Genomic DNA, 27,383 nt, shown 5'->3' with positions numbered 1-27,383 from the left:
CATTATGTTTGTTCATTAATTCTTATTTTTAGTAGACATTGATGGATGATATGCCGCTCGCTATGTTGTCCCGTCTAATACACTTATTCATGATATTTAGGAGGCACATCTCGAGGTTATGAGTGTCTCGCAGTGTTCACATTCAGCCCAAATCATTACTTCGTCGGAGGAAGCAGCGAGCGTAGTTGTAAACTCTCACTTTGGTGTTTGCTTTTCACACAAAAACAGGAAGATCTGGCAGATTCGGTCTGGAACGGAGAGCAACACCTCGGCTCGTCTCAGTGTGGTCAAATCCACGATGCACATTAGTCTGTGTCAACCTCCGGCCCACCCCCAACCCATTCCGGTGTCTGTCCCGCTCCACATAGGAGATGACTTTGTAAGCGGAGATGTTCTGCTCCTGTGGGCCGACGCTGCCTGCTGCTTGGCCTGATTCAGCTCCATTAAGGAGGCCAACAGGCTATTAACCCCTGCGTCAATACCTCACAGGTTCAGCCGCGCTTACAAACCCATTTCAGCAGCGGTCATAAACACTGGCCTTATTATAGTATCTCTGGGCCAAAGCAGACTGCCCCGCTCGACCCCATAACAAAAGAGTCCGGAAGTCAGCATTAACCCGGGTGAGACGAGGGCACGGGCGCACGGGAGATGGTGTTGTGTCCGGACGTAAACTAATGAGCTGTTGCTGCTTGTTACATGTCAGGGGTTTGATTCCTTACAGCGGGGCTCAGATCATTCTATTTCATTTAAGAGTAAAAGTGGTTCTGGGCTGGCAAATTCGCGCATTTTAATGGATTATGAAGCGCAGTGACTGAATCACACCGTGCCACATCAGTTCATCCGAATCACATTCTGGTGTCCCTCCTAGGAGAGAGTTTTATTCATAAGCTCAAAGATTAATCAACGCTATGCAAGGAGGCGTTGAAAAGAATAAAATTGATTAACTGACTTTTCACCATTGCATTTGTCTCACAGCGTGGATGCGGGGAGGATTACGGAAGGAGCTTGAATTCTCCAGGTTGCAGTCTAATGTCAAAACACGAGATATCACAAGCCTTTTATTTATATAGCTATGGGGGTCTTGCTTTAATAAAGAATTTCATAACCTTACAATTCATGTAAGTGAAGGAAGCTGGGGGACGTTTCATCAGCCTCTAACCATCATTATAACTGAATCCCTCTGTGAGTGTAAACAAGCAGACTTTACAGGCTGGAGAGTTAGACAAGTGCAAGAGGAACACCCTGCTGAGCAGCACTATCACATCAGTCAAAACCCATCTTGGAATATGACAAAAGCCCCCACTGCCAAGTACCAACAATACTCACAGGCGCGTGCGCACACACACACACACACACCCACACACACACACACACACACACACACACACACACACACACACACACACACACACACACACACTTGTATATACCATCACTTAAGATTTATTATATCATTTCATCCTGGGGTGAGAGCAGGAACAACAAGCGCTGAATGTCTGAAATTAATAACAGCCGCTTTTGATAAATGTCAAGGAGGGAAACAGGGATGTGGCTCCTCTCCTCTTCCCTGTGGCAGGCTCCGGGTGTTTACCCAACACCCTCAGGTGCAGTGACTGGGACGTCGCTAGGCAACCGCACCAGCCCCGTTGTTGCTCTGCCTCTGGCACTCAAGTGGGAGCTTATGTAGACTTAACTCTGAAAGAGCAGCAGTGTTGAGGAGTGGAAGGGGGATTACTAGTGAAAATATTGGAGTGGGCTGAGGCACAAGGAGCGAGGCCTCACCTGAATCACCACCAACGCTAGTCGGGGTCACTATACGAGGGAATGTCAGGCCACGCTGGAGCCTCGCCCAGGTCCTCGCCTCACAGACGCCGCCGCTGACTGCTTTCCCTTCTACCACAGAAGTGGTTGACAGACTGGCCCAGCAGTCCCTCCTGTGCAAAATACTGATGCTGAAAGTAACCAGGTGATATGAAGAGGAGCCTCAAGATGCGGATTGAGCCAACATTCTCTATGAGATGATCTCATATTGGGTTAAAATGAGCTATTGCCCCCTAGTGGCTCCTATGTGTACTTTCATTTCAGAGGATCAAACTGTGGCTCATCATCGCTGATGTTGAGCTCCAAATATTATTGTTCCTCTTTGGTCTGCGCAGATAGTAAAGCTGCTCCCAATCATTACAACATCAGGCTACTGTCCCAGTGGCAGAATGGCCTAATTATTTCCAGCCTGTGCTTTTGGTGAATGTTAGCAGCTGATGTGGCAGCTGTTGCTTGTGCTCTGGGTGTGGGCTGATAATGGAGACGGACTCAAACAAGACAGCCGGACAAAGGGAGAGGACAGACTGTGAGCGTGATTCCAGATTCAGAGAGGAAGTTCTCCTGGGAGCTGTACTCAATAGATGCATGTATAAACCGGGGGGGTGGAAGTGGGGTGTGTGGGGTGGGGGGGGGGGGGGGGGGGGGGGTACACGGTGTACTACATGTAGCTTTACAGATGTTAAAGGATTAAGGAGACTTATCTGAGAACAGGTAGAATAAGATGGTATTAAAAGGCGTTCAGCTCATTCATGCACAAACTCCCGCCACCACGTGCGACACGCATCCAGATGTTTGAACGGTGCAATGCTGCCCCCTAGTGGAGGACAGGAAAGCACAAACTAAGATTTATGAGCCACTGACATGTCACAAGGCAATGGTTCCCAAATCCTGACTGCAAAACTTCTATACAACTATACAGACACTTGACAATTCACAGTGCTTCTAAGGAAATAAAATAAATACGTTAAAGCAAGGAGATTAACAATATTAATCTTAAATGGTTATTATTATGAAATGCAATTAAAAAAAAAGCGATTAGGCAGAAAAAGAGTACATTAAGTAAAAGCTTCATTAATAGAAATTTAATAAACTAAGTTCAATCTATTGTTTAATGGAAAGCTTTTCCAATTAATATTAATAATGTTTAAAGGTCGGATTGAGCGAGTGTCAGCCGGAAGTTTGTTCCACGTGAGGAGAGTAACTAAAAGCTGCTTCATCTTATGACTCTGACAACACGGAGTAAACTCTTCCTGAGGACCTCAGGGGTTTGGATGTTTCATATTCTACAAGATACATTTAGATATTCAAAGCTTTACAAGACAAGAAGTAAAATGTTGACGTGGATCCTTTGACACGCAGGCAGCCAGTGCAGATATTGAAGCTCAGGTGTAAAGTGCTCCACCCTCTTTTTGTTGGTGAGGCTGCAGCCGTCGACCAGATTATCTACCGAGACCAGTAAACACACCGCAAAATAATCCAGCCGGCCGAAAGCAAATGCATGAGCAAGTGTCTCTGAATTGTACAGGGTGTGGTGGGGCGTGGGGTCACCGTCACACCCTGCACAAGTACAAAAAACCTGAAGGAGCCTCGCCACACACTGTGAGTGAAATAGATCCTTTACTATGTTTTGTGACAATGAGTTCCTTCGTTTTCTGAGGATAAACTCTTTGGGTTTACTCTCCACTTCAGCTATTTTTCACCCCCAAAATAAAAATTCTACTGATTTTCTGTAATTCTTCTAAGGATATATCTTTCTTTTTGAAAAAGCCATTTCTTCTCTTGCTGCTTACCATGCGAGCTCATCTTTGTGTTTACTGCACTTTTAAAAATCATTTCTTATATATATATATATATAAATAGATTAAAATAAATGAGTCACTTCGAATGTAAATGACCCCCCCCCCCCCTCCAACACTCTTGCAACGTCAAGCAAAATCCGGTACTGCAAAATCAATATTTATTCAAACTTTTTATAGAGAAAACTTGATTTTCTTTTCTGGATGCGTAAATTCTCAATTCTATACAAAACAGCATGTAAAATTTTAGGTGCAACATTTACAAATATACAGGAAGAAACTCCAGTTTCTCACATCAGATACTACAAAACTGGTCGGGGCTGACCAGTAGCACACTAGTATATAAGCAGGTACAGAAGTGACTGGAGGACAGCGTCAGTTCGTCGTTAGAAGAGTAAAAATGTGGGTTAGTGGGCAACTACAAAAATAGAGCTTCAGGTAGACGCGTGTTTGGTGTAGCGATGAGCAGTCTGACCCCTGTTGAAACTTTTAGCCATCAAAACACGAAATACGTTTTCAAAAATAGCAACCAGACAAACTTTTTAAAAACAAAACAGACACGCCTGTCTTCACACACTGAAACCTACACGCCAATTTCAAACGTGTCCTGCGCACGTTAATGCACGTGGTTTTGAATTGAAGCTACATGAAACAGTTGAGGTGTTCAATAAATAACTACACGTTGATTCAATTTAGTGAATAAATATGGTCAAGAGGAAAAGAAAATCGTGTAAGATAATGGAGTTGATGAACTTAGTTATGGAAGGGTTAATTGCTCACCGATGACTTTATGGCTTATTTAGAGATAAGAAGGCAACTCAGTCGGTTACACGGTTTGAAGGTTTCACTAATTCTGCTGACGACAAATTAAAATTGATCATGATTAGTTGGTGGTCTATCAAAACAAATTATTTGCGTTGCTCTGAAGCCTAATGTGCGTACAAATATTCATGAAATAAACTGTACTATGTTACAGTGCATATCGTTTACATATTGTTTGTTCATTTGAAGAAGAAAAAAAGAAAAAGAAAAGAAAAACCTTCCTCACACAACATAAGCTCCACTTTTGCACCATCTTGTAAAAAAGAAGAACTGGGGGGGAAATCAACCGCTGCTCTAAAAGATGATAGGCGTTGTTTGAGGAGGGAGGTAGAGAAACCATCTTGAATGGCCACTAGTGGATTCCAGGTTATCACGTCTGTCTGATGAACCTTCAGATGTGCCAAGTCGCCGTAGTCATCCTCTTCTTCTTCTTCTTCCCTTACAGGAGTCTCAGGCTCTCTGTAGTGGGAGCAGTTGGTCCCTCCACACACCTCCATCTTCTCCTCCTCCTCCTCCTCCTCCTCCTCCTTCATGACATCACGCCTATTTGAGAAAGCCCTTGTAGAGGAAATGGGAGCGGCTGGTAGACCTCTCGTTTTCCAAACAGAAGAGCAGGTCCCTGAGATTGACGCGCGTGATGCGCTGCCGTGTGGGTCTAGAGCCTGATGAGCCGGGCCCGCCAGACAGAGATGGACCCGACCCCGATCCCTGCTGGAGATCAGAGAGAAATGAGAAACTGAGCTTGAGCACACTGGGAATACATATACGAGTCTCAAAGCTTCTTATTCTCTATTCATATATCATATATATCATAAGCTCAAATAAAGTCAGATTGTATTTCAGAGTAAGAATTGTGTATGTCTGACTATGTATTAAATGAATGTGTCTGTTATTTAATCCGTGACTACAGAAGTCCACTGACAGTGTGCCAGAGCTCAGCTCCCACCAAACACGAGGCCTCCTCCGAGGACGGCAGAGAAAACGGATAGGGGCCGTCTGGGACGGCTCGTCACCAAATCAACTTTGTGTGTCTGATACCTGCCTGCTACTGCTAAGCATATCCCTCCTGACTTCCAGCATGTGTACAACCACAACGTGTGTTTTCTGTCCGTGCGACTCAAGCAGGTTTTTTTCTGTGCTGAATTAGAGGAGCCTCACTTGGAATTTCTGCCAACTCATTTATGGAAACGACTGAAGAAGGATGTGCGCCACGATGTTGAGAACCATTCAGAGTTTTCTCGTTCACCCCAAAACCTTTTCCAATAAACTGATTTGAACGTTACCTCAGCTGAAGCGGAGGAAGACGGAGAGTCCAGATTCTTCCTCTTCTTCCTCGGACCGATGGCTGCCAGAGCCGTCAGGTTGGCCTCTCGCTGTCTCATCTGAGCCAACTCCTGCTGTTGCATCTGGACAAGAACACACAGGCCGACATGGAAATGAAGCGTGAGTGTTTGAATGTACAGACAAAGAGCTGTGGGCTCTGCTGCTTTTCCTCCTCCCATCGCACCTCTTTTGCCTTCTGCTTCAGACGCAGCTGCTCTGGGTCCTCTTGCCGAGCTCGAGACTGTGGAGCCAAAAGCAAAACACAATTAATTAATGCCGGCAGAAGCGAGTGCAAAACTAGAGCCTCAGATCCAGTTTCTATAAATGTCTAAAGATCACAAAAAAAAACCTTCTTATGGCTATTTGCTTGTCTTCTATATAATCCCTTGTATGTACACTAACGGAACTAAAAGATTCATCATCGAGTATTATTTGTTCAAAAGTAATGTATTCACAATAGATTCTTTGAAACTGTTTGCCCAGTTTGTCGGCTGCAGGTGCTGCAGAGCACAGTGATGTGCTCGTAACACATTTCATTCACATTTATGTTGAAGGCACCCAATATAATGATATTAAGCTGTTTGCAACTCCGACTATAAAACTGGGAGAGATTAAGTCCTAACAGTCGTGACCTTTTTATTCCTGTAAACTCTGTTGAGTCCCAGCAGTTTGTCTGGAATTGGACGGACACTGGGAGTAATTATCGATTGTGATCTACAATATGAATAACACAGCCTTTGCTTTCACAAATGAGCCACATTAACAGTAAAAAAATATATATATATAAATATCACACAGTAATTTGTTTTAACTGAGCCAACCTAACAAGTGACAACACCGTCCTCATCTAAGGGGAAAAAAAACACTGCTTAGATTATTCATACAATTAAAAGTTTCAGGTAATTTCCTCAGTCGCCAGCGGATGAAATTATTCTGACGCCTGACGGGGATGCCTCACCTTAGCTGCCTTCAGGAGGATTTCTCGCTCCTGTTCTTCCTTTCGCTGCTTCTCTAACTGGTCCAGTTGCTCAAAGAACTTCAGCTGAGCGCGAACGTCACCGCTGTGCTCGTAGATGTCATCCTCCTGCCAAAAGACAGCCGCGTTACAAAGGGGTAAAAACCCAAATATTGAGGCGAGGAAAAAAGAAAAAAGAGTCGGCAGTGGGTGGAGTGACTCTAAATGTTGTCGGATAATTCTGTCATTGCACGCTAAAATATGTGTTTTGCCGAGACAGAACATTTCTATTTTCTCTCCAAGGATCTGGCAGAGCAAAATCTAACCCTCGGGGGGGGGAGAAAAGAAAACACTGTTCACAGTGTTGATAAACAAACCTTGAAATTGAAGTTTTTCTGCTGTGCTACTTGGGAGACTTTTTCAAGGAGGTGCTGTAGTCGCTGCTGGGTGGCGTGGGAGACATAGTTCACCACTTCTGCACCCAGGTCTGTCACGCCATACTTGCTACCTGGAGCAGAAACACCATGTCAGTGCTGTAATCCACTGATAAATGAGGGAGAGTGGAAACACTCAGGTCGGCGTCTCACCGATCTCCAGCATCCTCCTCTGCAGCACGGCGCAGGACAGAAAGACCTCGTCTTTACAGGAATGTGTCACTGCTCCCACCAGCCCGGAGTTGGTGGCCAGGATATTTGCACTTTCCTCAGACAGGTTCACGCCCGCCATGGACGCCACGTCGTTGATGTCCTCGTCGTCTCTGTTCAGGAAGGCATGCGGGATTGAAAACTGGAGGCCACTTACGCATGACTAACCAGCGTTCTGAAGATACAAGGTTTAATTCCCATCAAGCGCGGTTACAAAAGGAAACAAATGCACAGATTCCCTTCCTTCTTGTGGATATTTTAGATATTATACACACATACATCAAAGCAATGCAGAGTATTCATTACAAAAACTGTCCAATTAAAGTAGCAATAAGTAAGTAGGTAACTTTATTTATAATAGCGGTTTTCACAGACAGTGGTCACAAAGTGCTTCACAAAAGTAGACGTATCTAAAAGATCATCTAAGGATACATAGAACTCATGTGGGTAAATAGGGAGGTATAAAATGCTTAGAATGCAGCAACACTGCAGGGTCAGCTTAGTCGAAAACGTTTGTTGGAACAAAAACGTTTTCAGGCGCTTTTTAAGAGCATCGACTGAGGCCAGGGAGCGCGGGTCTAAAGGAAGCGCGTTCCAAAGGTGGGCCCGGTGGCTTTAAAGGATCGGTCTCCCTGAGTTTTAAAGTGGGTAGGTGGGACCATCAGCAGGAACTGCCCAGACAGCCTCAGTCCTCGAGCTGGGCTGTAGGGCTTAATTAAGTGAGGGAGCCAGTGAAGAGATTTTAATCCAGGTGTGATGTGGGAGCTCTTGCTGCTGGTCAGCAGCCTCGCAGCACAGTTCTGGACAGACTGAAGGCGAGCCAACTCTTTCTTGTTGAGGCAGGTGAACAGGCCGTTGCAGTAGTCTCGCCACGAGGACATAAACACATGGATGATGATTTCGAGCTCCCCCTGAGACAGCATGGGCCTGAGCTGAGCTTAGCTTAGCAATGTTGCGCAGCTGAAAGAAGCAGCTTTTAACCAGCTGTCTTGAATGGTGCTCGAGTGACAAAGCTTGGTCAGAGGTCACCCCACGATTCCTCAATTTCGTTTTGGTGGAGAGGCTGACTTCCCCAAAGTGTTGCTTAAACACAAACTAAGAATTTTTAAACACAATTGAGCAAAGTAAGCACTTTTAAAAAGGAAGGGAGCAGCGATCAAACAGCAAAATACTCCACTGTTGAGTTTTCCCTGTGTCAGTTAAAATAAAAAAATAAAAAAAACACTCCACACCTGAACACAAATCTAAATTTTTTATTCCGCTATGCTGGTTTTCAATAAGCAATACTTTAGAAACTGATTTCAAGCAACAGTAGTTGAAGAGAATGCCACCCACCTGAAAGTGCCACCTGCTTCTTTCAGTTTGTTCCTCTGAGCCAGGGTCAAGCCTGCAGCGGACACTTGTTTAGATACTGAGGGCACCTCCGGCCTCAGTGGGACTAATGGAGACAAACCCCATTTTAATTCACAAAAGCTGTCGCGTAACAGCTCACCTGATCACCTACACACATGCTCTGACGGGCTGTGAGCTCCACACCCTCACCTGGCTGCAGCTCCTTCAGCTGGACCTGCTGCTGTCCCAGCATGATGCGACCCGGCGCCTGATTCCTGAGCGTCACCATGGGGGTCGTCGGTAACGTTACCTGAGATCTCAAGATTGTTCTTTGCGTCGGAGTCTGGAGAACCTGTAAAGATGAGACGTGGAACCCAGAATTTGTCATTAAGAAACTAAATACACTGTACCTGTTATTGTTCTTCGGTGCTTCATTTCCTGTAAAGACTTTATTACTGCACTAAAACAAAGTCTTGATGGGAATCCTCTCAGTTAATCGAGCTGGACGTGGAGAATTGATTAACACATGAAATGAACTACTGTATAGTTTTGATTCAAAATATGAAGCACAATTAATATGTTTGAGATGTACGATTTTCTACTCAATCTTCATGAAGCGTTTGTAAGATTTAGTTTTCAATTTTAATTTTTAAAAATCTGCATCCATGAAGTCGGCTTTCATCCAGGAACTGATGTCTGGTTTAATGATAATAATAATAATAATAATCATATTATATATATATATTTTCCAAAGACAATTTATTTGTTTTTACTTCTTCTGGTCCCGGTGTTCTTAATCTTTCTATAAAAATAAATAAATAAATAAAAACAATATAAATGTTTAGGAAGTCATAGATTTTCAAGTATGTTCAAGATAAAAAAGAAAAAATTATATTGTATTAGTAATATCTTACATTATATAATAGACTATATGTCTTGGCTGTTTTATTTTCTGTTTTATTTTAACAGTGTTATTGTAGCAGCCACATTATCATTATTATTTAAGTTTATGAACAGGGGTGGGAGTTAATAAGCTTGTCTTCTTCCCACTCCTTTTCGAGCTAGAGTGTTGATTTTATTTTTTCTTTTATTGTATTTTTTTCTGGCTTTTATGCCTGTGTTGTGTAGCTCGAAATAAATTTGGAAATGAAAAAGATCTTCCCAATGTCCTCAACAGCTCTTCTGTCCCCCCTAAAATTTGTTTTTAAATGAACAGCGTGGGAAACAAACAGAGCTCATTTTCATGCATACTAAAAATCAGATCATTATCAGAGGACTTATGGGTTAATCCAAGTGACCATGTAAACAGCATCACGTAATATGCTCATAATGGGAGTAATCTCATTATTTTATGACAAAAAATCTGACCTGAACACAGATTTGTTGTTGCTGCAACATCTAGAATTTCCCAGCTGTGGAAGGGAATATTCAATCTGATCCAATTTGTTTATTTCTTTTACATCGGTGCAGGTGTTAAAAAAAAAAGAAAAAAAAAAGGTACAAAACAGAAGTCCCAGAACATAAGCGGAGGACAGACGACGACAAACAAGCCTTGCAGTAACAAAGAGCCACGAAGGACACAGATTTCATCTGAGATGGAATGAAAGCACCCGACACAGCGAAGGATAGATAGGACGAGATGTGTTGAAATAACAGGATATATTACGTGCACACTAAGGAAATCAGATAGTTGTATTTCTGAACATCCGCTCATGACAATTTCCTGATTACTCTCTGTAACCTGACTGTTATGGTCATGTAAACCTGGCCCACTAGTCAGTGCTGTATTTCAGGTCATTTTGCTAAGTTTGTGCTGATCATACCATCACAAAACTGTTTTCACTTCTCTCCCATTCTGTGACCAATTCATTAAAGTATTCCCGACATCAGAGTTCTCAGCTCTTGTACTTTTAGGTCCAGATTTAGTCGGCATGTGAACAAACGGTTGGTTACCAGTGAGGGTGCCTGTCCCAGCTTGTTAACGCCTGGCTGGTGCTGGGGTCTGGTGATGGGCGCAGTAAGGCGAGGGGCCGGGCTGCCAAGCACCACAGTGGTGGAGGTGGGTGGGCTGGAAGAGGCTGGACCTGAGGCTGGCTGCGGGAGCTGGCTCTGCTGGATGAAAGCTGCTGAATCTGGGGTTTGCTGCCTCAAAGCTGGGAGGCTTCTCTACAAAATACAACAAGTGACAGTCGTTACATTAAGTCTTTGTACTCACAGAAGTTGGTAATTAGATGGTCTTTTCTGGGAAAAACCACAAAATTAAAACAGAGTAACTACTTCTTACCTTGAGAAAAGTCACGAGATACGGTTGGGGGGAGGAGTTCAGTTCTTTGTACAATCTGCTGGTGAATTCTTCAGCTTCCAGTTTGCCCTCCTAATAATACACATAAAAGTCTGGAGTTGAAAGCTGTAAGGTTTACCAGGATGGTTGTACAGATTCTCTCTTGGCTGAAGGAGTTTTCAGTGTTTCAGGGTAGAAGTTACAAACTTGGCATTTTTTTTACTTCCTGTCATCAACAGTGTGCCTCCTCTTTGTAACGCTCAGCGCTCACCAGCAGGTCCTTGATCAGCCCTCTCACACTGGCTGCAGTCTCAGAGGTTTGCTTCCCACTGGATGCCAGCTTAATCAGTGTAGACAGGAAGTTCTTACATTTCTTCACATTCTCCATCGTCTCCTGCCAGAAACACAAATCATCTGGTTTGCAAACATCCAAATGACTCAGATAAGACACAGTAACAAGCTGTCATTATACAGCATTTACAGCAAAGCAAATCCATTACTGGGAGTGTCAAACTCTCCACAATACAGAGCAGTGCAGATGCCAAGATCCATTTGATCACGGAGGATTATCACCACCCACTTTGCTCACTGTTACTGAGGTAACGGTGTTCCCAGCTGTTTGGCTGACTGGCCAAGAGGTCATTCCTGGTACCGTGGCCCCAACTGAGCTCTGGGGAAAAAAAACATCAAGACAACTTATTTAAGTTATGCAGCTGTTTCAAAGCTCAATCTGGTCACCCCCTCTGCTATCGTCCACCACATCACTATTAGCTGCACGTAATCCCATAGATAAGGTTTGAAATGACCAAGGAGAATCATTATTTATATATACGATATGATTGTCATAATATGTTGTTTTACTGCTGGAAATATGTGTTGCGTTCAGTTTAGTATCGTCTGTGAGCAAGCAAGCCTGATTTCCACTCAGAGTGAAACACTTCACATTCAAGGAGAGTTTAAAGACGCATTTACAGGAATGTTTGCATTTGAATCTATTTCCATCTGACAGACAACATTTAACATTTTATTGAAAGGCCACTATATTCTCATCTGTTTTGTCCTAAGCGATTATAAACTTATAAAATTCCTGTCAATTCATTCTCATAAAGCGAGCACAGGAAACACTTCTCAGAAGAACAAATATACAAATGCATGCGTTAACATTATGCAACCAGTGTGTCTCTTTCTCTTTGTGGAAACATAGACTCTAAACACTTCTGATGTATCTATCTTTTCTGTTGAATTCCATTAAAATAATATCAAGACCAAACAGTAAATGAGGCTTTTAGATATTTTGCATGGCATACGCACCACAAAGTGAAGAGAGGAGATTAGAATTCTAAACCAAAACCTTTGGAAATAACACGCTTCAGGGATGAGTAAGTAGCAGCCTATATGCTAACACAAGAAAATAAAGGAGAATAAACCTACAAATTACAACAATACTTTGCTGTCAACACACTGACACTTCACTCTAGTGAAATGTTTATAGGTTACGTCTGCTGGGAGATCGGCATTGACCTTCTTTCCTTCTCATTCACCATGTTTCACCACTACATGTCACTAAATTTCTGTCTCACTTCTGTAGTCTATGTTGTCTTCATCTCGCTCTACCTTCCTGCAGAATCTCAGACGGTGGAACTGGAACGTCTTGGTCTGAGCCTCTGTAAAAGTGTCTTGAAATGACTGTGTTGTACTCGGCGCTATATAAACATAACTGAGTTGAGTTGAACACACCTGAAGAATGGGAGGTCTGTGAAGAGTGGTAGTTGCAGTGAGGGTTGTCGGGGTTGGACAGCCCTGTCTGATGATGGTGCTGGGAGCCACTTGCCTGCTGATGATGGCGTTTCCAGAAGCCTGAGATACGGCAACAAAGCAAGTCATCTAAGGAGTGAGCAGCATGCACAGCTTTCCATGTCAAATCACAAATGTATACTCTATCATTTTGCAGACTTAGCAAGCGTGTTATTTTCAATTTCAAAATTTGAGCAAAATAGAGAACAATTATAAATAAACTTCAAAAACAAACTTTGACGACTTACCTGCCCTGGAGGTACATTAGTTGGTGCAGGGGTCCGAGGTGTGATGCCCCCCTGCGCCTGGGCCTGCATCTGGGCCAGAGCCTGCTGAGGGATCATCAGAAGCTGTCCGCTCTCACTGCGTACCAGCACCATTCCTGATATAGGTCAGAAAATATGACAAAACCTGAATATAGTGAAAAGTACTCAAATAGATTTATATGATCTGATTGGCCTTTCTGTGTGGAGCTTGCATGATCTCCCAAAAACATCCATGGTAATTGGTGACTATAAATTGCCCAGAGGTGTGAATGTGAGTGTGTGTGATTGTCTGTCTCTGTGTTTGTCCTGTGATGGACTGGAGACCTGTCCAGAGTGTACCCTCCCCTCGCTCATAGCTGGCTGGAGTTTGGGTTCAGCACAATGTTACTCTAGACAGGATTAAGCAGTATAGAGGATGGATGGATGGAACGATTAGTTTTCAAAGTAGAGTCAACTAAAAAAAAAGTGGCATTTTCACATTTCTGTACATTCAGAAAGTAAAAATCATCAATCCATCTTGTTTAATATAAACAGACACCAAACAATAATAAATAATTGGTTTAGTGGTGTTAACATTAACGTGAGTGCCAGTCAAAGTGGTTCTGAGAATCACTATGGGATTAATGAGTTACATATGACAAACCATTCTGAGAAGTTGGCCGTTAACTCACCCGGCGGGAGCTGGATGTTATGTACACCGGGCTGTCCCGGTGCAGTGTGTGTGAGCCTCGGGGCCAGCATCTGGGGAGTGAGGGACCGGACCGCACCAGAACCGGGAGCCATCGCCGCAGGAGTCCGCGGAGAGCTCACGGCAGCGGGGTTGACCACAGTCTGCGGTGTCGACTGTATTATAGTTGTTGTAGGTGGCTCTGCCTTGATGATGTGCGAGCCTGCGCTGACAGCCGCGAAGCCGGACGTCTGGCCGTTGTTCACGCCGATACCGGCATGGGTGCCAGCCACGGTGGGGCTTGCAGCATTGTTCCCGTTCAAAGTTGCAACCGACCCCGCAGTTTGCATAGGCGGCCTGACGAGCGTCACGGTGGGTCCCGTTGCCTGGTTCGCAGGCTGAGCTGAAGCCACGACACTGGTCTGAATGACAGTGTTCGGGGGGGTCAGCCCTTTAGACAGCGCCGCTGCGCTGCTGACAGCCGGGCTGCTGCTGTTAGCAGCCCCGCTTGTCACCACCGTCCCCCCGTGAGCCGGGGCAGCGCTTCCTGAACTGTGAGAGTTCATAGTTTGGCTCCCATTGAAAGCCTGCGCTGAGTGTGGACCTACTTTCCCTTGGTGATTGGGGAGAAAAGTTACACCGCCGCTGACAACAAGTGTTTTGCCGGGGTCGTGTCCCGCGGCGGAGTCCGTGCTGGCTGTCGGTGCGTCCATAGCTGAACCATGGGGGGCTCGTTATGGAGAGACCCCCTGCACTTCAACTTGTTTAACAAGAAGCACAAACAATCGTGAATGTAATGGGGCAAGGCTGAGGCACCTCTACTGCCTTTCTCTGTCAGCTCCGACGCCTGCTTTTCGTGTAAACTCGGAGAGACAAAGAGGAAAACAACATTAGTAGTTACAGCGTACCTGCTTTAGCAATCGCCTTGACCAAGTCCCAGCTGGACATTAGCTCGAGCTATCCCCTAGTCCCCGAACTATAACCATGTAATTACCGACTGCCTGGCGCCTACCCCAGTGGTTGTTGTGACACAAGAGCAATAGTTGTGACTCTACAGACCGTGCAGGATGACAATCTACCGCTTTATTCAGCCCTGTGTGTGAAAGGCGCTCATCCAGCGGACCGCAGCCAACCGCCATCTTCACACTCCTGCGAGCTTCTGACGAGTTAGGTACTTACCGACTGACGTGCGCATGCGCACAACAGCCTAACATCCGCGAGCCCCGGGTTCTGCGCGCCATGATTGGCTCCTCGGCCTCGTAAAAGGCGTTACCAATGGCTTCAGCTGTCATTCCAGGGGATGCACTAGACGGAACAACACCGTGCCGGAGACCGACGGTTTTCGTCAAACGTTACTTCGCCGCCGGTGTCCTCACACTCATACGATACATATTCCGTGTCGCATTCACACTTTGTGACTTTTGGTGGAACGATATCGTGGTTTGCGACAAGCGAACAAGCCAAATTTTAGAGTTTGTTCACGCTCGATCCGCTGTGCAAGATGGCTGCAGCGTTGTAGCCGAGGGAGAAGTTGCTGTTGTGAAGAGACGTCTGAGGACGCCCCACCCTCCCGGGGAGAGGAAATACACCGAGCTGACAGTCGTGGGACAGTGTGGCTCCGCTGGCTCGTATTCAAGAAAATGAGGACAAGCTAAATTTCTGCTGAAATAAAGATCAAAATCCACATTTCTTGAATTTGTCCACCACACGAAACCCAAAATACACTGTGGTTATACATTTGTGTCTTGCAGTGTGAATTTAAATCGAAAATTATATATTTGTTATTAACTATAAGGTGGTACGCCATATATACAAATTAAATAAGTAAATTATGAGTCCATATTTAGTTGGGTGTTTTTTTTAAATCCTTTCTAATTTAATTTCCCTCTCCCCTCTCATTTTACATCTCTCAATGCAGTGCACAAAACATCAAGAACAGCTCTCACCCTGGTCTCCACCTGTTCAACCTGTTGCCCTTCGTCAGGTGTATGAAAGTATAGACAAACAGTTTCTTTACCAGAGCCATAGCCACCATAAATCCACACATTCACTGATTAACACGTATTCTGCACATCACAAACAACTCAAACCACCTCCTGTTAAACAACTGTGAACCTATTGCCATATTGCACTATCCTTTCTTATGTTGCACAATTAGTTTATTAGTTTATTGCTCCAGTTTTGGTTGCTACAGCTTGTTAATTTTCACTGTCAGAGCGCAGCTCTCCAATTTCATTGTAAAATGACAATAAGGGCTATTCTGTTCTATGTTATGTTAGGCAACGCTGTAAAGAATTCCCCTCTGCAATTAATAAAATATTTCTATTATATTCTATTACGTGATTCTAGAGGACGCTCCAAACCCAAATTGATATTAAAATGCCAGATTTGTGATCTCAAATGGGAAAATTGTTTGACAATAACAAAGCTTGGATTTGTTTCACTTTTGCAAAAAAAAAGCTGCTAACTTCTAAACTAAAATATATGTTAAAGCTGCACAACATTCTGTCTTTTGAGGAGTAGTTTGATTACTTATTGCTTTCCCGATTGACGATTGGATTAATGACAGGAAGCCCATTCAAACCACAACCATCAGTGTCTCTGACGGCGCTCGCGGGTCAGTAAAATAAACTCCCCCACGTTTAGGCGCAGGTGAGCCAGTCAGCCACACGCACGTGCAGGAGCGCTCATCTTATAAAGTGCGTGCAGGTGTCTGCTGATTGTGCACTTTGTTTATTAGTCGGTGTTCCTGTGCCGCGGTTTAACGCGCCGTGATCTTACTGCTGCTCTTCAATCTCAAAGCTCATTTTCACCACTAAAATGAGCGCAGGAGGAGGAACTCCTTATATTGGCAGTAAAATTAGTTTGATTTCCAAGGCTCAGATCCGTTATGAGGGAATTTTGTCCTCCGTGGACACGGACAGGTCCACAGTTGCTCTAGCTAAAGGTGGGTTTTTCACTTCAAACTAATTATCTCCTGCTTTTAGTTTTGTTGAGGCTCAAACAGCTTTTTTGTTATTTGACTGTGTCACCAGTTAAGTCCCATGGAACGGAGCACAGACACACTGACAGACCGGTGCCACCCAAAGAGGAAATTTATGAGTACATCATCTTCAGGGGCAGTGACATCAGAGACATCACTGTTTCTGAACCACCAAAACCACACCATGGACTTCCTCGTGACCCTGCAATTGTTCAGGTAAATGGGTCAATGAAATCAACCAATTTCCAGTAACGCCTTTTATTTTTTTTTTTTGTTCATTCCCCTCTGTGTTGTAATTTTAGTCATCCCTTGGCAGCTCCCCTGCTGGGTGTCATCCACGCTGGAGTCCATACAGAGACATGATGCCTAACTACAACCAGCTGGCTGCAAGTTCTCTACTCAATCAGCAGTACAATGCAGCGCTGGGCCTCGGTAGGAGCGATGCCTCCAAAGTCTGTTGTCTTAATCCAGAAATGTAAGCTGCTTGTTCATGTTCCTTAAGTGTCAGGTCTGCATGCTCCAGCCAGAAGAGCTCCTATGGTTGAGCAGGCTGTACAGACTGTGCCTTTGGCCAGTGCCGCACAAAAAAAGGGAAAGGCGTCAAGCCAGCCACCGACCAAACCGCTCACCCGTCCACCGCCGCGCTCTGCTCGAAGTGGCACCCAGGTTCAGAAGAAGAACGTGCCCATCAGTAAGCAGACTGTTATTGCATTGGTTTTAATCCCACTTCTGTTCAGAAACACTTTCACACTTGTCCTGTTTGTAGGTCAGACACAATCCCAGCCAAGTGCACCAAAGGCCCCAGGCATGGAGAACCAGAAACGTAGGCAAAAATTCACAGTAATCAATCCTACTGACGGACTGCTTAGATGGCTCATTTTCTCTGACAAACATTTCAAATATGACATGCATGTGTCCATGAGGGACCAAATTATCCTAGAGTTCCCTGGATTGTTCCTAAACCAGTTTCACAGCTGTTTTTTGTTTTTTTTTGTTCATTTTAAACTTGTGTGCTTGTTTACAGGCAATCGCAGGCCCAGGAACAGGAGTCGAGGTCAACTTCTTGTGAAAAACTCCAAGGCTACTACTTTGGAGTTTGAATCCGATTTTGATTTTGAAACTGCAAATGCTCAGTTTAAGGATGATCTCACCAAGGAGGATGTTGGTATGTTCAATTTACAGACAGTCCTGCAGGTTTTACTGGAACCCAAATCAGTGTTTCATATTTGTTTTTGTATTTTGCTGCAGTTGACAAGGCAGACTCTGAAGCCAAGGAGAACCAGGCCATGCAGGAGGACGACGCCGTGGGCGAGAAGTACTACGACAAAACCAAATGCTTCTTTGACAATATCTCGACGGATCTTAAGCCCAGGTACTTGTTGTCTAACCATTTGTCTTTCATGCTTCAGTGTTGTGACATTTTGCCATTCATTTCACTTATGTGCCCTCAGGAGAACCACCTGGGCGGAGGAGAAGAAGTTAAACATAGAAACGTTTGGTGTGCCGGGCCGCTTTTTGAGAGGCAGAGGATTCAGGGGTCGTGGGCGTAAAGGCCAAAGCACTCCGGAGCAGCGACCTGCTCCAAATATCGGCAGCGGAAGAGTGTGAAAGTTTTTGGTAGAGATGTGTTGTAAATATGGCCGATTTCTATTTATTTGAAGTACCTCCCCTATTTCACTCTTTTGGAGGAAATTTTTTTTTTCCCCTTTATCCTAAATGTACTTTGAATCCTTAAGATGGGAGGGTAATTTCTTTTTAATCCAGCAGCTGGGAACTGATTCAGAAGAATTCAGTAGTAGTGCAAAGGCATGCAATGTGAATTAGTCTTTTAAACAGACCAGCTGGCATGCTTGTTTTTGTTTAGCTAAGTCAGAGTTAAATATGATTGTCCAAAGGTAACTTGGTTTTGGAAGAAAAGTCGTTAAAATATTGATGGACAGATGTTTTTTGTTTTCCCCCACTTGTAAAAATGAAGACTAACAGTTGCTATTAAATATGTGAAACCTTACTTTCTGTAGTGGAAACTGTTTGACATTGGCTCCTAAAATTCGAGCCGGGGTTGTGCAGGATCTACCTTGCTCGCAAAAAGCAAATGGTCATGAAACAGGAATTCAGTTTATGGCTGGCAGCTTGCAAATGGAAGCCAGTTGGTTAAACCTTGGTCCCAGGTCCTTGAGTGCATCTTGAAATGAGTTCTCATCAGAAATGATGTCGTCGAGCTCCAAGAGGCTGGTGCAGGATCCCTCTTCTGCATAGAGATGAGGGTCGTAGTCCAGGTGGTGTTCCGTTGCCCAGAGAGCAGACAGTCTCTGGAGTCAAAGATTAGAGTACAGTTTGAACACACCTGCAAGCCTATGCATGTACAGATGATGCTTTAGGGAGCAGAGTAGTTTTACAAGATTATACAAACCTGAATCAAGGTGGAGAGGGTTGCATCCATCGCACAGTTGGAGCTCCATTCTCGTTGAAGGGCGGCGTATCGATCTTCAAACTGTAAACAGTGAATGAGTTCTTTGTTCCCTGCATGCCTCAGAAAGCATATACCAAATGACACTTACCTTGTGGGTTTGGTCACGGCTGGCGGTTATCAAGGAATTCCAGTTAGTCTAAGATTGTATTAAACAAAGGGAGGCAATTAAATATCTGAAGGTCCTATGACATGAATCTTGAACAACTGCACTAACCTGGTTCCAATTGTTGTCATATAGGTAAGAAATATCCCCTCTGTTGTAATCCCTGATGTCTTTGTAAGAGAAATTTTGCTTTATATCCTGTTTAGAATGAGAAGAGCATCAGTCCTTTTATAATCCTGTCTAACATGTCCTAAAGGGAACTTTAACATTAGAAAGAATTTTTTTTTAATTTTTTTAAAGAATGCATAAAAACTGCTGAAAGACATTTAAAGAATTCTGCACTGACACTAATTTTGCCTTAAAAACTAATCATTCTCCTCATACACTCACATTTGAAGTGTTCTGCACTCGTAGAATTTGCCATTTAGATGAGTTGTGGGCAGTTGTATCAGGCAGAAGCAGGACATCAGGAAGCTTTAAAAGAAATGAACTAATTCATTAATTTTGCATTAAAAACCGGGAACCCATTCACGTGCAGCGTTGTTTTGAGTGGAACCTTGCAATCTTTTCCTGGTATCTCAATGTTCGATGCAATGAGGGTTTCTTCAGTGCAATCACCGGGCTTCAAATCGATGAACTCTTTTTTGCAGGAGACGCCAACTGCTAAAAGCAGTAGAACTGTAAGACAATGAAATTTACTTGTTATTGAGGTGGTAACTATATGCACCACAATATATGGCAGTATGAAAGGTACAGCATGTAGCCAAGCGCAACCTGTTTGTATGAAGTAGCGCAATCTATGAAGGAACAAGCTAACAAACTACTCTGATCTGTCTAATACTAATTTGTTCCAAAGGATGGTGCAGTTTGTCTAAGAATAGGAAGACGGGAAGCTCTTTAGCAAATACCAACTGCTGAATCTGAGAACCATTGACTCACCTCTGCCAGCTACTGTACAAAGATGGTATAACAAAGCATTCAGAATATACATTAAAAGAAAAAGATTTGATTCCTTACACAGAAACAAAAGCAGTGAAACAAACACGATGCCTATAACACCGGAGCCAGCTTCTCCCCCTGCGGTCTGCCTGTTTCGACAAGTTGGCGTCTCAGAGCAGTCGCACACAGTTACACTGAGGTTGTAGACGCCAAAGGTCCCCTGCATATCAGAAATCTTCAGGTCAACCGTGTGATAACCGGCATACACGTTGGGCTCCTTCACCAGGCCAGCTGTGTAACCTGAGAGAAACAACCACAACAAATGTATTGCAGATGAAGAGATGTTTGCTGTACTACACCTCAACATGGCACAGCTCTTTACCATATGTGGGATTCAGTTTCCATTTCCCTTTGACATTTCCCAGCAATTCAAATGTGAAAGGCCCTCCAAAGGGATTTCCATCGAGGTCAAAGGCTGTGATGTTGGTGGTCGTGGGGCTGTCAGACAGACAAACATCTACAAAGCTCACTGCTGGCTGTGGCACATTGTCATTCTGGTCAGTCACATGGATCTGCAATGTAGCTGTGCCTGTCATGGGGGGATTACCTGTTCAGGAAGAAAAACACTGTCACCAAGGGCTTAATTGATCGCTTTTCCTGAGGAGCATTGAATGTATTTACCATTATCAATGGCAAGCATTAAGACAGTGTACAGCCCATCAATAACATGAGGAGATTCTCTGTCCGGCGTCTTCACTGTAGTGATGTCCCCGGTGTGAGGATCTACAGTCACCCAGCCAGCAGGATCATGTCCCACCTTGTAGCTGTGGACAAACAGAACTCACTATAACATAGAAAATAGGAACATATACTTAACAGATTCAACATTCCACTTACAGAAACTTGCTTGCATAACTCATATCGGGGTCCACGGCTGTCACCTTCTCTACCCAGGTTCCAATGGCTGCATTCTCATCCAGCTGGGCTTCTTTGATGGTCACACTGAAGACTGGTGGATCATTGACATCCTCCACTTCAATGACGACTTTAATTGATTGAGGCTGCCCTGCAGCAGGATCTGTGCTGGTGTCCACCTTCCAGAGGCCAGAGGACGTCCTCTCTTTCACTTTACAGGAGAAATACGGAGCCTGGTTTTCCACCGAAATAGACAGTTCCCTCTGAGCCCCTTTCTCAAAGTCTAAAACCTGAAGAGTTATACAAAAAAAAAAAAAAACTTTAGGTAATTCAGTCATGGCATAGACTCTGACAGCGTTGGGTTTAGGCTCAAGTCTGAAAAACATGTTGTAATTACAAGTCACAGCCATGGTGGGTGGAACTGTTATGTAAAGCATGCAGTCAAACTGCCTTCACCTTTACTACCGTCAGCACGCCATCATTGGTATCTGGATCCGTTTCTATACTGAAGTGGTCGCTGTCATCCCCATGTATGGTGTATTTTACACTCCATGCTTCAGTCTTTGGACTGTCTCTGTCTGTCACGTGCAGCCGCAGGGGAGACGAGCCAGTCTCATCTTCCTTCACTTTGCCAGTGCCCTGTTGAAGTGGTGGTCATTTTGAAATACTAGTCATAGCAGCATTGTGATACTCATGTCGGTGCATGTAACTGAGACCTGCATGAACTGGCTGGAACCATGTAACCAGTTTGTAACCAGGCATGAAGACCTACTGTTTGACCGCTGATGATTGGAAGGTGGTTGTTGCCGTCCTCGACGTCGATGACAACAGTGGTGGAACTGGACAGACTGATAACTTCACCGTGATCTTTGGCTTCCACCAGTAAGATAATTCTTTTAGCCACCTGAAAATTAAATCATACGCGTCATACCATGAATGACAAATGGAGCATCCTACCTATTATCAGTCCTCTACATGAATAAAGAGCACAAAATTTGCTATGGCATGTTATATATAAGAAAGTCTCTTATGCATATTTCCAATGATGAAGGACTAGTGCAAAAACCAAATAACAGCTGGCAACATTTCAGGGGATTGTTAGAGGACAGACTGATTGACATGTTGAAACTTGTCATTGTACTACACTGCTCCTCTGTAGGTCTTGTGCTCTGTTTAAGCTCCAACGTTTCAAGTGAAAACGCATAATTTTTGCATATTCCTTCCAGGAAAACTTTGTTATTACATGGCAATGTTTATAAAACGATGCCCGTTTACACGGAACCAACAGAAACGCTGATGTAGTTGCCATGTTGAGCCACTAGCGGGTACTGTGCGTGTGTGTGTGCACTCACACAGGCATGCTGAGAACAGTACGCTATAAACATTAACAATAGCAAGTACACAGATATGGAAGTTGGATTGCTATTCCAGGTCACTATCAACTATAAAACGACCAAGTCGCAGGAGACTATGGACTGGGAGTCATGACAGTCTGGAAGCAAACGTTGTTATTGTCCATCAAATCGTGCATATGCAGAAGAACTGTTTACTACTGGCGTGGTGCACGTGTGCAGTAGTAGAATTCATTTAGACAACCAGTAAAGACAGCAAAATCACCAGGGATGTGAGTAAACCTGACATGAAGGATCTCAGGTATTTGCCACACATACCTCTGAAAAGTTATGATGTTTTTACTTTTTTCTTTTTTGTTCATTTGCCTCTGACATAAAAAATCCCACCTGTTTTTGGTGTTGCTGGGGACGTAATCAAAGACCTTTGTCCCTGAGGTTGATAGAGTGAGTGTAAAGCTTCGTGTAGTTTTGAGTGAGGTTGGGTTATTTAAGAGTCTCCACCCAGTATGACTTGTTACCATAAGCAGCATGCTTGTATGTATAAAGTTAACCTGTTAATGTGAATTACTACAATGCAATGCTTCACTTTAAAATCAGAAAGAGCAAGCACAAGAACAACTTCATTGATTTTTTACATTAAAAAAAATTAGGACGAAGTTATATTTTGCCTAGTTATGAATTTTTAGGTAGCTGGAAAGCAGCATAGTGCTATGCTATGACTTACATAGCATTTCTAAATAAAAGACATTATTGTTAACAGTGTTTCCGGAGAACACTTTTATCACTTGTGGTAAATTGACGCGGTCACCATGAAATGAACAGTGAATTTAAATATATGTATTGCTTATAGTCATGTTACCTGTTTTTTACTTGATAGCTAATTTTACAGTTTCCATTTGTCTCAACGCTCACAAAAACGTTGATGACCCTCAATTACTCATCTGAAGTTGGCAACAGTGGACTTGAAGTCAATCTTCCATCACAGACGCAGTTATCCTCGTTATGTTTGGTGACGTTCACGAAATGTAATATCCATAGACAAGATTTCACATGTAATCTGTCAATCCCCACAACCAGCATGCAAGAAGTACTATCTGTATTAAGTTCATGTGGAATATATCACAGACGTGTTTTCTTGCCTCATAATTCAAACATCCTTTAAATGAGATTTGTCCGGACTTATCAGTGAAGAACTGAGAGTCTGGAAGGTTTGGAGACACAGACTTGACTTCATAGTGAAAGGTAGAGTTTGGTGTTCCTCTTTGGTCTCTGTCATATGCCAGCACAGTCAAAAGATTGGAGCCTGTGAGGTGAGACCATAAAAACAGAATATGCAGTTTGTACTTGTGTACATTGTTTAAACTGTGGCTTGCAAAAATGAGATGTTTTCTCTACCTTGTGCTAAAGATTCTTTCACGTTGATTACATAGAGATTTTTCTGAAAGCGTGGTGGGTTGTCATTGATGTCCCGGATGTTGACTTCCACCCCCAATCTCGTGTCAGATGATAAATCCGACTTTCTGGCCTCAAATTTGAGCTACAAATTGACAAAAATTATCCAAAATGAATCACAATTGGAAAAGAAATAATCATAGATACATTTGTTTGATATTGTAAATGTAGTATGAGATATGGTGGATTAGATGCTGTGGAACAAACACAAATTTACTTTCATCCAGTTTCCACTCATAACTGTGTAATAGTAGCACCAATCCTCCACATGTCCTATAGGCAATCTACCTACCGACCATTACCTTCTGATACACTGACATAGGCCTCAGTCATGTGATGTGATGTAAAGATATTAGAGTCCCCAATCACTGAAAGCAATTTCACAGAGGTACAACAAAGAGACCACAAGATGTTAGAAGGTAAAATGTTCATCCAAACCTTTAGCAGAGTTTTTTCTTCATAGTCCAGGGCCTTGTGGACGTACAATGTGCCAGTCTCTCTGTGGATGGAGAGAACTCCCTTGGGCTCCTCGTTCACTCCTTCACCCGTCAGTTCAAAGAACACTTTGTACTTCCGGCTTACATTTATCTACAATGAAAGAGCCGTTCTCTCACAATGTGCTTGGGAGCCTAAAATTCTGTTATTTCACAAATTAAATTTCAAAGATATACTGTATGATGGTGCATTAACAGGGCATATTTCAAACTGATGTTCTAATCCAGGGAGATTGAAACACACATTATTCTTCATGTTTTGAATCATCGTGAGTCAAACAACTAGATATTATTGGTAACATAATAGAAAACATATCCTGTTCTAGGTATACATTCAACTTGAAATATCTTGATGTATAGTCTGCAAATCATGGTTTATACATGCAAGCCCAATAATAATAATAATAATAATAATAATAATAATAATGATTGTCCCAGTAGTGACTGTGTCTTATAAGTTCGATCACTTTGATTTACTCTTTGATTTTCTCACCGTGCCTAACTTGTAAGGAAATGGCCCAGGATGCTCTTCCTCAATCTCAAAGGAGTCAATAATCCAAGTCCTTCTGTGACGGATCAGCACCTCTGAACATGTTGCACTTGACAAACAATAAACCTGAAAAACAAACGACCTGTCAAACTTCAACTCCTGCACCTTTGCACTAAAGGTTGTTCTGTTCAAGGAAGGAATGTGTGTTTAAGGCCATATGGGAAGGGGTTTCATCATCTGTGCTCCGGGGAATTAACCTGGACGACACTCATTTTTGCAGAGTTGATGAACCCGTTCTTACAGACAATGTTTTCTACAGAAAGAGGAGTTTTATGATGTGACAGATAATCCCTGACATTTCTATTATCACGATTAATTTAAACCTCACATTAGCTTGACATTATTTACGATAACATTGTGCCACACACTTTTATAAGAATTAAAGGGAAAATCACATTAATGTGAAATTACAATCAAATATATTTTTGCAAGTTGAAAAACATGAAAGAAAAATTTTTTTTTCAAAGGTAGTAAAGTGTGCAACTATAAGTAATAATACGTACCAGGAGGAAGAAGCCCAGCATGATGCTTGTCCATGTACGTTCAGCTCACTGTGTGAGGACTGACTGTGAGACCCTGCCCCCTGCTCTCCCCACCCACTCAGCCTGCACCGCCACAATAATCACAGGGGAGAGTGCTTCTCATAAACCAACCTGGAAATGTAGCGACATGCTTCACTGCATACGTGTGAGGTTTATTTATGAGCGAACTGTACATGCAGAGGTTTGAACTTTATGAACATTGATTTACACATTTGATCCCAAATAATCCGTCTCTGTGAAAAATACAAAGCATAACACTGATTTTCAGCTCCCATGATCCCATATTTCATTAACAACTCAACACAAACAACAAATAAGATGTCCATTGTAAGACAATTTGTTCTAATTGGAAAATGTTGGCTCTTTATGGGTTTAAAGAAAGTATCACTGACCACAAACCTCGACTCCTTTTCATTCTGAGAGACTCTGCATCTCTAAAATGCTGTTTTCATTTCCATATGTGTTACTGACATGTTGTCTGTCCTGCATTGCTTGTAAAGGCTCCTTCTGCAGTTTTATTATATGCACCTTTTTGGTGTAATGTCCACAAATACTTTGATATGTTTTGCTCTCACCCTTTGGGTAAAAAGTCTATTTTCTCTATCTTCCCATGAACAATAAGAAGTGTAAATCAAGATTGTTGGTTCTATTAACATTTCATGGAAGATCCAAACAATAGCAAAATAACTGACAAGTTATTACTTCTAAACTTTCACTGTTTGGTTTTTCTGTTTGCAAACTACCTTCCTACCCGTGGGCTCACCACCTGCAGGAAGGTTCTTAAATGGTGCTATGTGATCTGGGTGACGGTGCTCAGACTGTCACCCCCGCGACCCGGAAACGGATAAGCGGAAGAAAATGAATGAATGAATGAATGAATGTTTGCAAACTTTAAACCCCGTTTATCTTAACTCTTTCATGCATGTTTTGTTTTGGATTCAGGTTGGAGCTTCTTCAAGCCTCTGATGTTGCCTTGAAGAAAGTTTTACTTTTATCTTACAATCATCTAAACCTTCTTCCATCCAATCAACCAGGAAGTGCATTATTTTTTTTTCTGAACACGTATCAACATTTGTCCCTCTTCTTTAAGGAAAGACTGGCGATAGAGAACTGAGTATTTACATTGGAAGAACAAGTTTGTTTTCAAAAACAGAGTTTAATAATAAGACATCTCATTTGCCAAATCAACCCAAGCTATAATACATTTCGTTGTTTCTATTTAGGGTATTGATTTACTGCTGTGTTAATACAGTACAAAATCCTTCACCTACCAAGTACAAGTCCAGTGTGGTTAAAAACATAGGAAGGAATTTTGTCCATTGCTACACCAGGAAAGGAGAAAAAACGGGACATCTCCATATTTACAGTTGATGGCCTCCATCACACACAGAGCTGTACAATTCATAAATCAGTGGGAAAGGTTGAAAGTACAGACAGTCTAGTTATGATATTTATCATCCCACAGTCTTCTGTTTGCCGCCGGCTGAGCTGCTTCACCAGCGAGCTGCAGGTAAAGATCTATTGAGGAGCAGATGGATCCCATGATGATGAAGATGGATTCTGACTTTTCACCTTCTCTGCCTCAGGAGCTGCGGTCCTTCTTTTTATTGTGCTGGTGTGTGTTTCTTCATCTTCTGATTCAATCACCGGGGTGTCTACAGCGTTGACGTTGACAGTCTGGCTGTCAGTGGAGGAATTTGAAGATGTGGACGACGCACGGGACTTGGCATCAAGACTCTCAAGAACATGTTGAAAGAGTCCATTACTGATTGTTTCCTCATTGTTGTTGTTGTTTCCTTGCCCTGCAAAATTGGGGGAACAAAGTAACATTTGATAATTAACTTGTGCTGTAGAGGAGGTTTTCTTTTTTCTTTCACTATTG

General features: G+C 43.0%; 3 protein-coding genes across 4 annotated transcripts; 1 reads left to right on the top strand and 2 right to left on the bottom strand.

Moving 5' to 3' along the window:
• Positions 1 to 3,761: 3,761 nt before the first annotated feature.
• taf4a (TAF4A RNA polymerase II, TATA box binding protein (TBP)-associated factor) lies at positions 3,762 to 14,862 on the bottom strand (the record flags this gene model as incomplete). 2 transcript variants are annotated; one of them, XM_080460689.1, is made up of 15 exons in its annotated part: positions 3,762 to 5,150; positions 5,723 to 5,845; positions 5,947 to 6,003; positions 6,721 to 6,846; positions 7,095 to 7,225; positions 7,305 to 7,474; positions 8,697 to 8,799; positions 8,904 to 9,045; positions 10,647 to 10,859; positions 10,978 to 11,067; positions 11,246 to 11,368; positions 11,555 to 11,644; positions 12,712 to 12,831; positions 13,017 to 13,150; positions 13,706 to 14,862. In XM_080460689.1, the coding sequence occupies 15 exons, from the start codon at positions 14,412 to 14,414 to the stop codon at positions 4,983 to 4,985; spliced, it is 2,499 nt and encodes an 832-aa protein (XP_080316815.1). In that variant the 3' UTR covers positions 3,762 to 4,982. The 2 variants fall into 2 exon arrangements, with proteins under 2 accessions (XP_080316815.1, XP_080316816.1); XM_080460690.1 differs by having other exon boundaries at positions 3,762 to 5,147; positions 13,706 to 14,414.
• Positions 14,863 to 16,423: 1,561 nt separating this feature from the next.
• Positions 16,424 to 18,691, top strand: LOC308108154 (protein LSM14 homolog B-like). Its single transcript, XM_080460908.1, has 8 exons — positions 16,424 to 16,648; positions 16,737 to 16,900; positions 16,987 to 17,116; positions 17,187 to 17,375; positions 17,451 to 17,507; positions 17,709 to 17,849; positions 17,933 to 18,056; positions 18,136 to 18,691. Exons 1-8 carry the CDS (start codon positions 16,522 to 16,524, stop codon positions 18,290 to 18,292), a joined length of 1,089 nt encoding a protein of 362 aa, XP_080317034.1. The 5' UTR covers positions 16,424 to 16,521; the 3' UTR covers positions 18,293 to 18,691.
• A 104-nt stretch (positions 18,692 to 18,795) lies between these two features.
• cdh27 (cadherin 27) lies at positions 18,796 to 25,483 on the bottom strand (the record flags this gene model as incomplete). Its single annotated transcript, XM_080462325.1, has 12 exons — positions 18,796 to 18,993; positions 20,303 to 20,496; positions 20,579 to 20,803; positions 20,878 to 21,020; positions 21,094 to 21,401; positions 21,568 to 21,750; positions 21,884 to 22,015; positions 23,603 to 23,766; positions 23,859 to 24,000; positions 24,354 to 24,503; positions 24,903 to 25,025; positions 25,463 to 25,483. 12 exons carry the CDS (start codon positions 25,481 to 25,483, stop codon positions 18,796 to 18,798), a joined length of 1,983 nt encoding a protein of 660 aa, XP_080318451.1.
• Positions 25,484 to 27,383: the final 1,900 nt, after the last annotated feature.

This window comes from Lipophrys pholis (genome assembly GCF_963383615.2).
Source record: "Lipophrys pholis genome assembly, chromosome: 4".
Taxonomy (NCBI): Eukaryota; Metazoa; Chordata; class Actinopteri; order Blenniiformes; family Blenniidae; genus Lipophrys; species Lipophrys pholis.
Note: the sequence above shows the minus strand (reverse complement) of the source record. Positions and strands in the feature narration are given on the sequence as shown.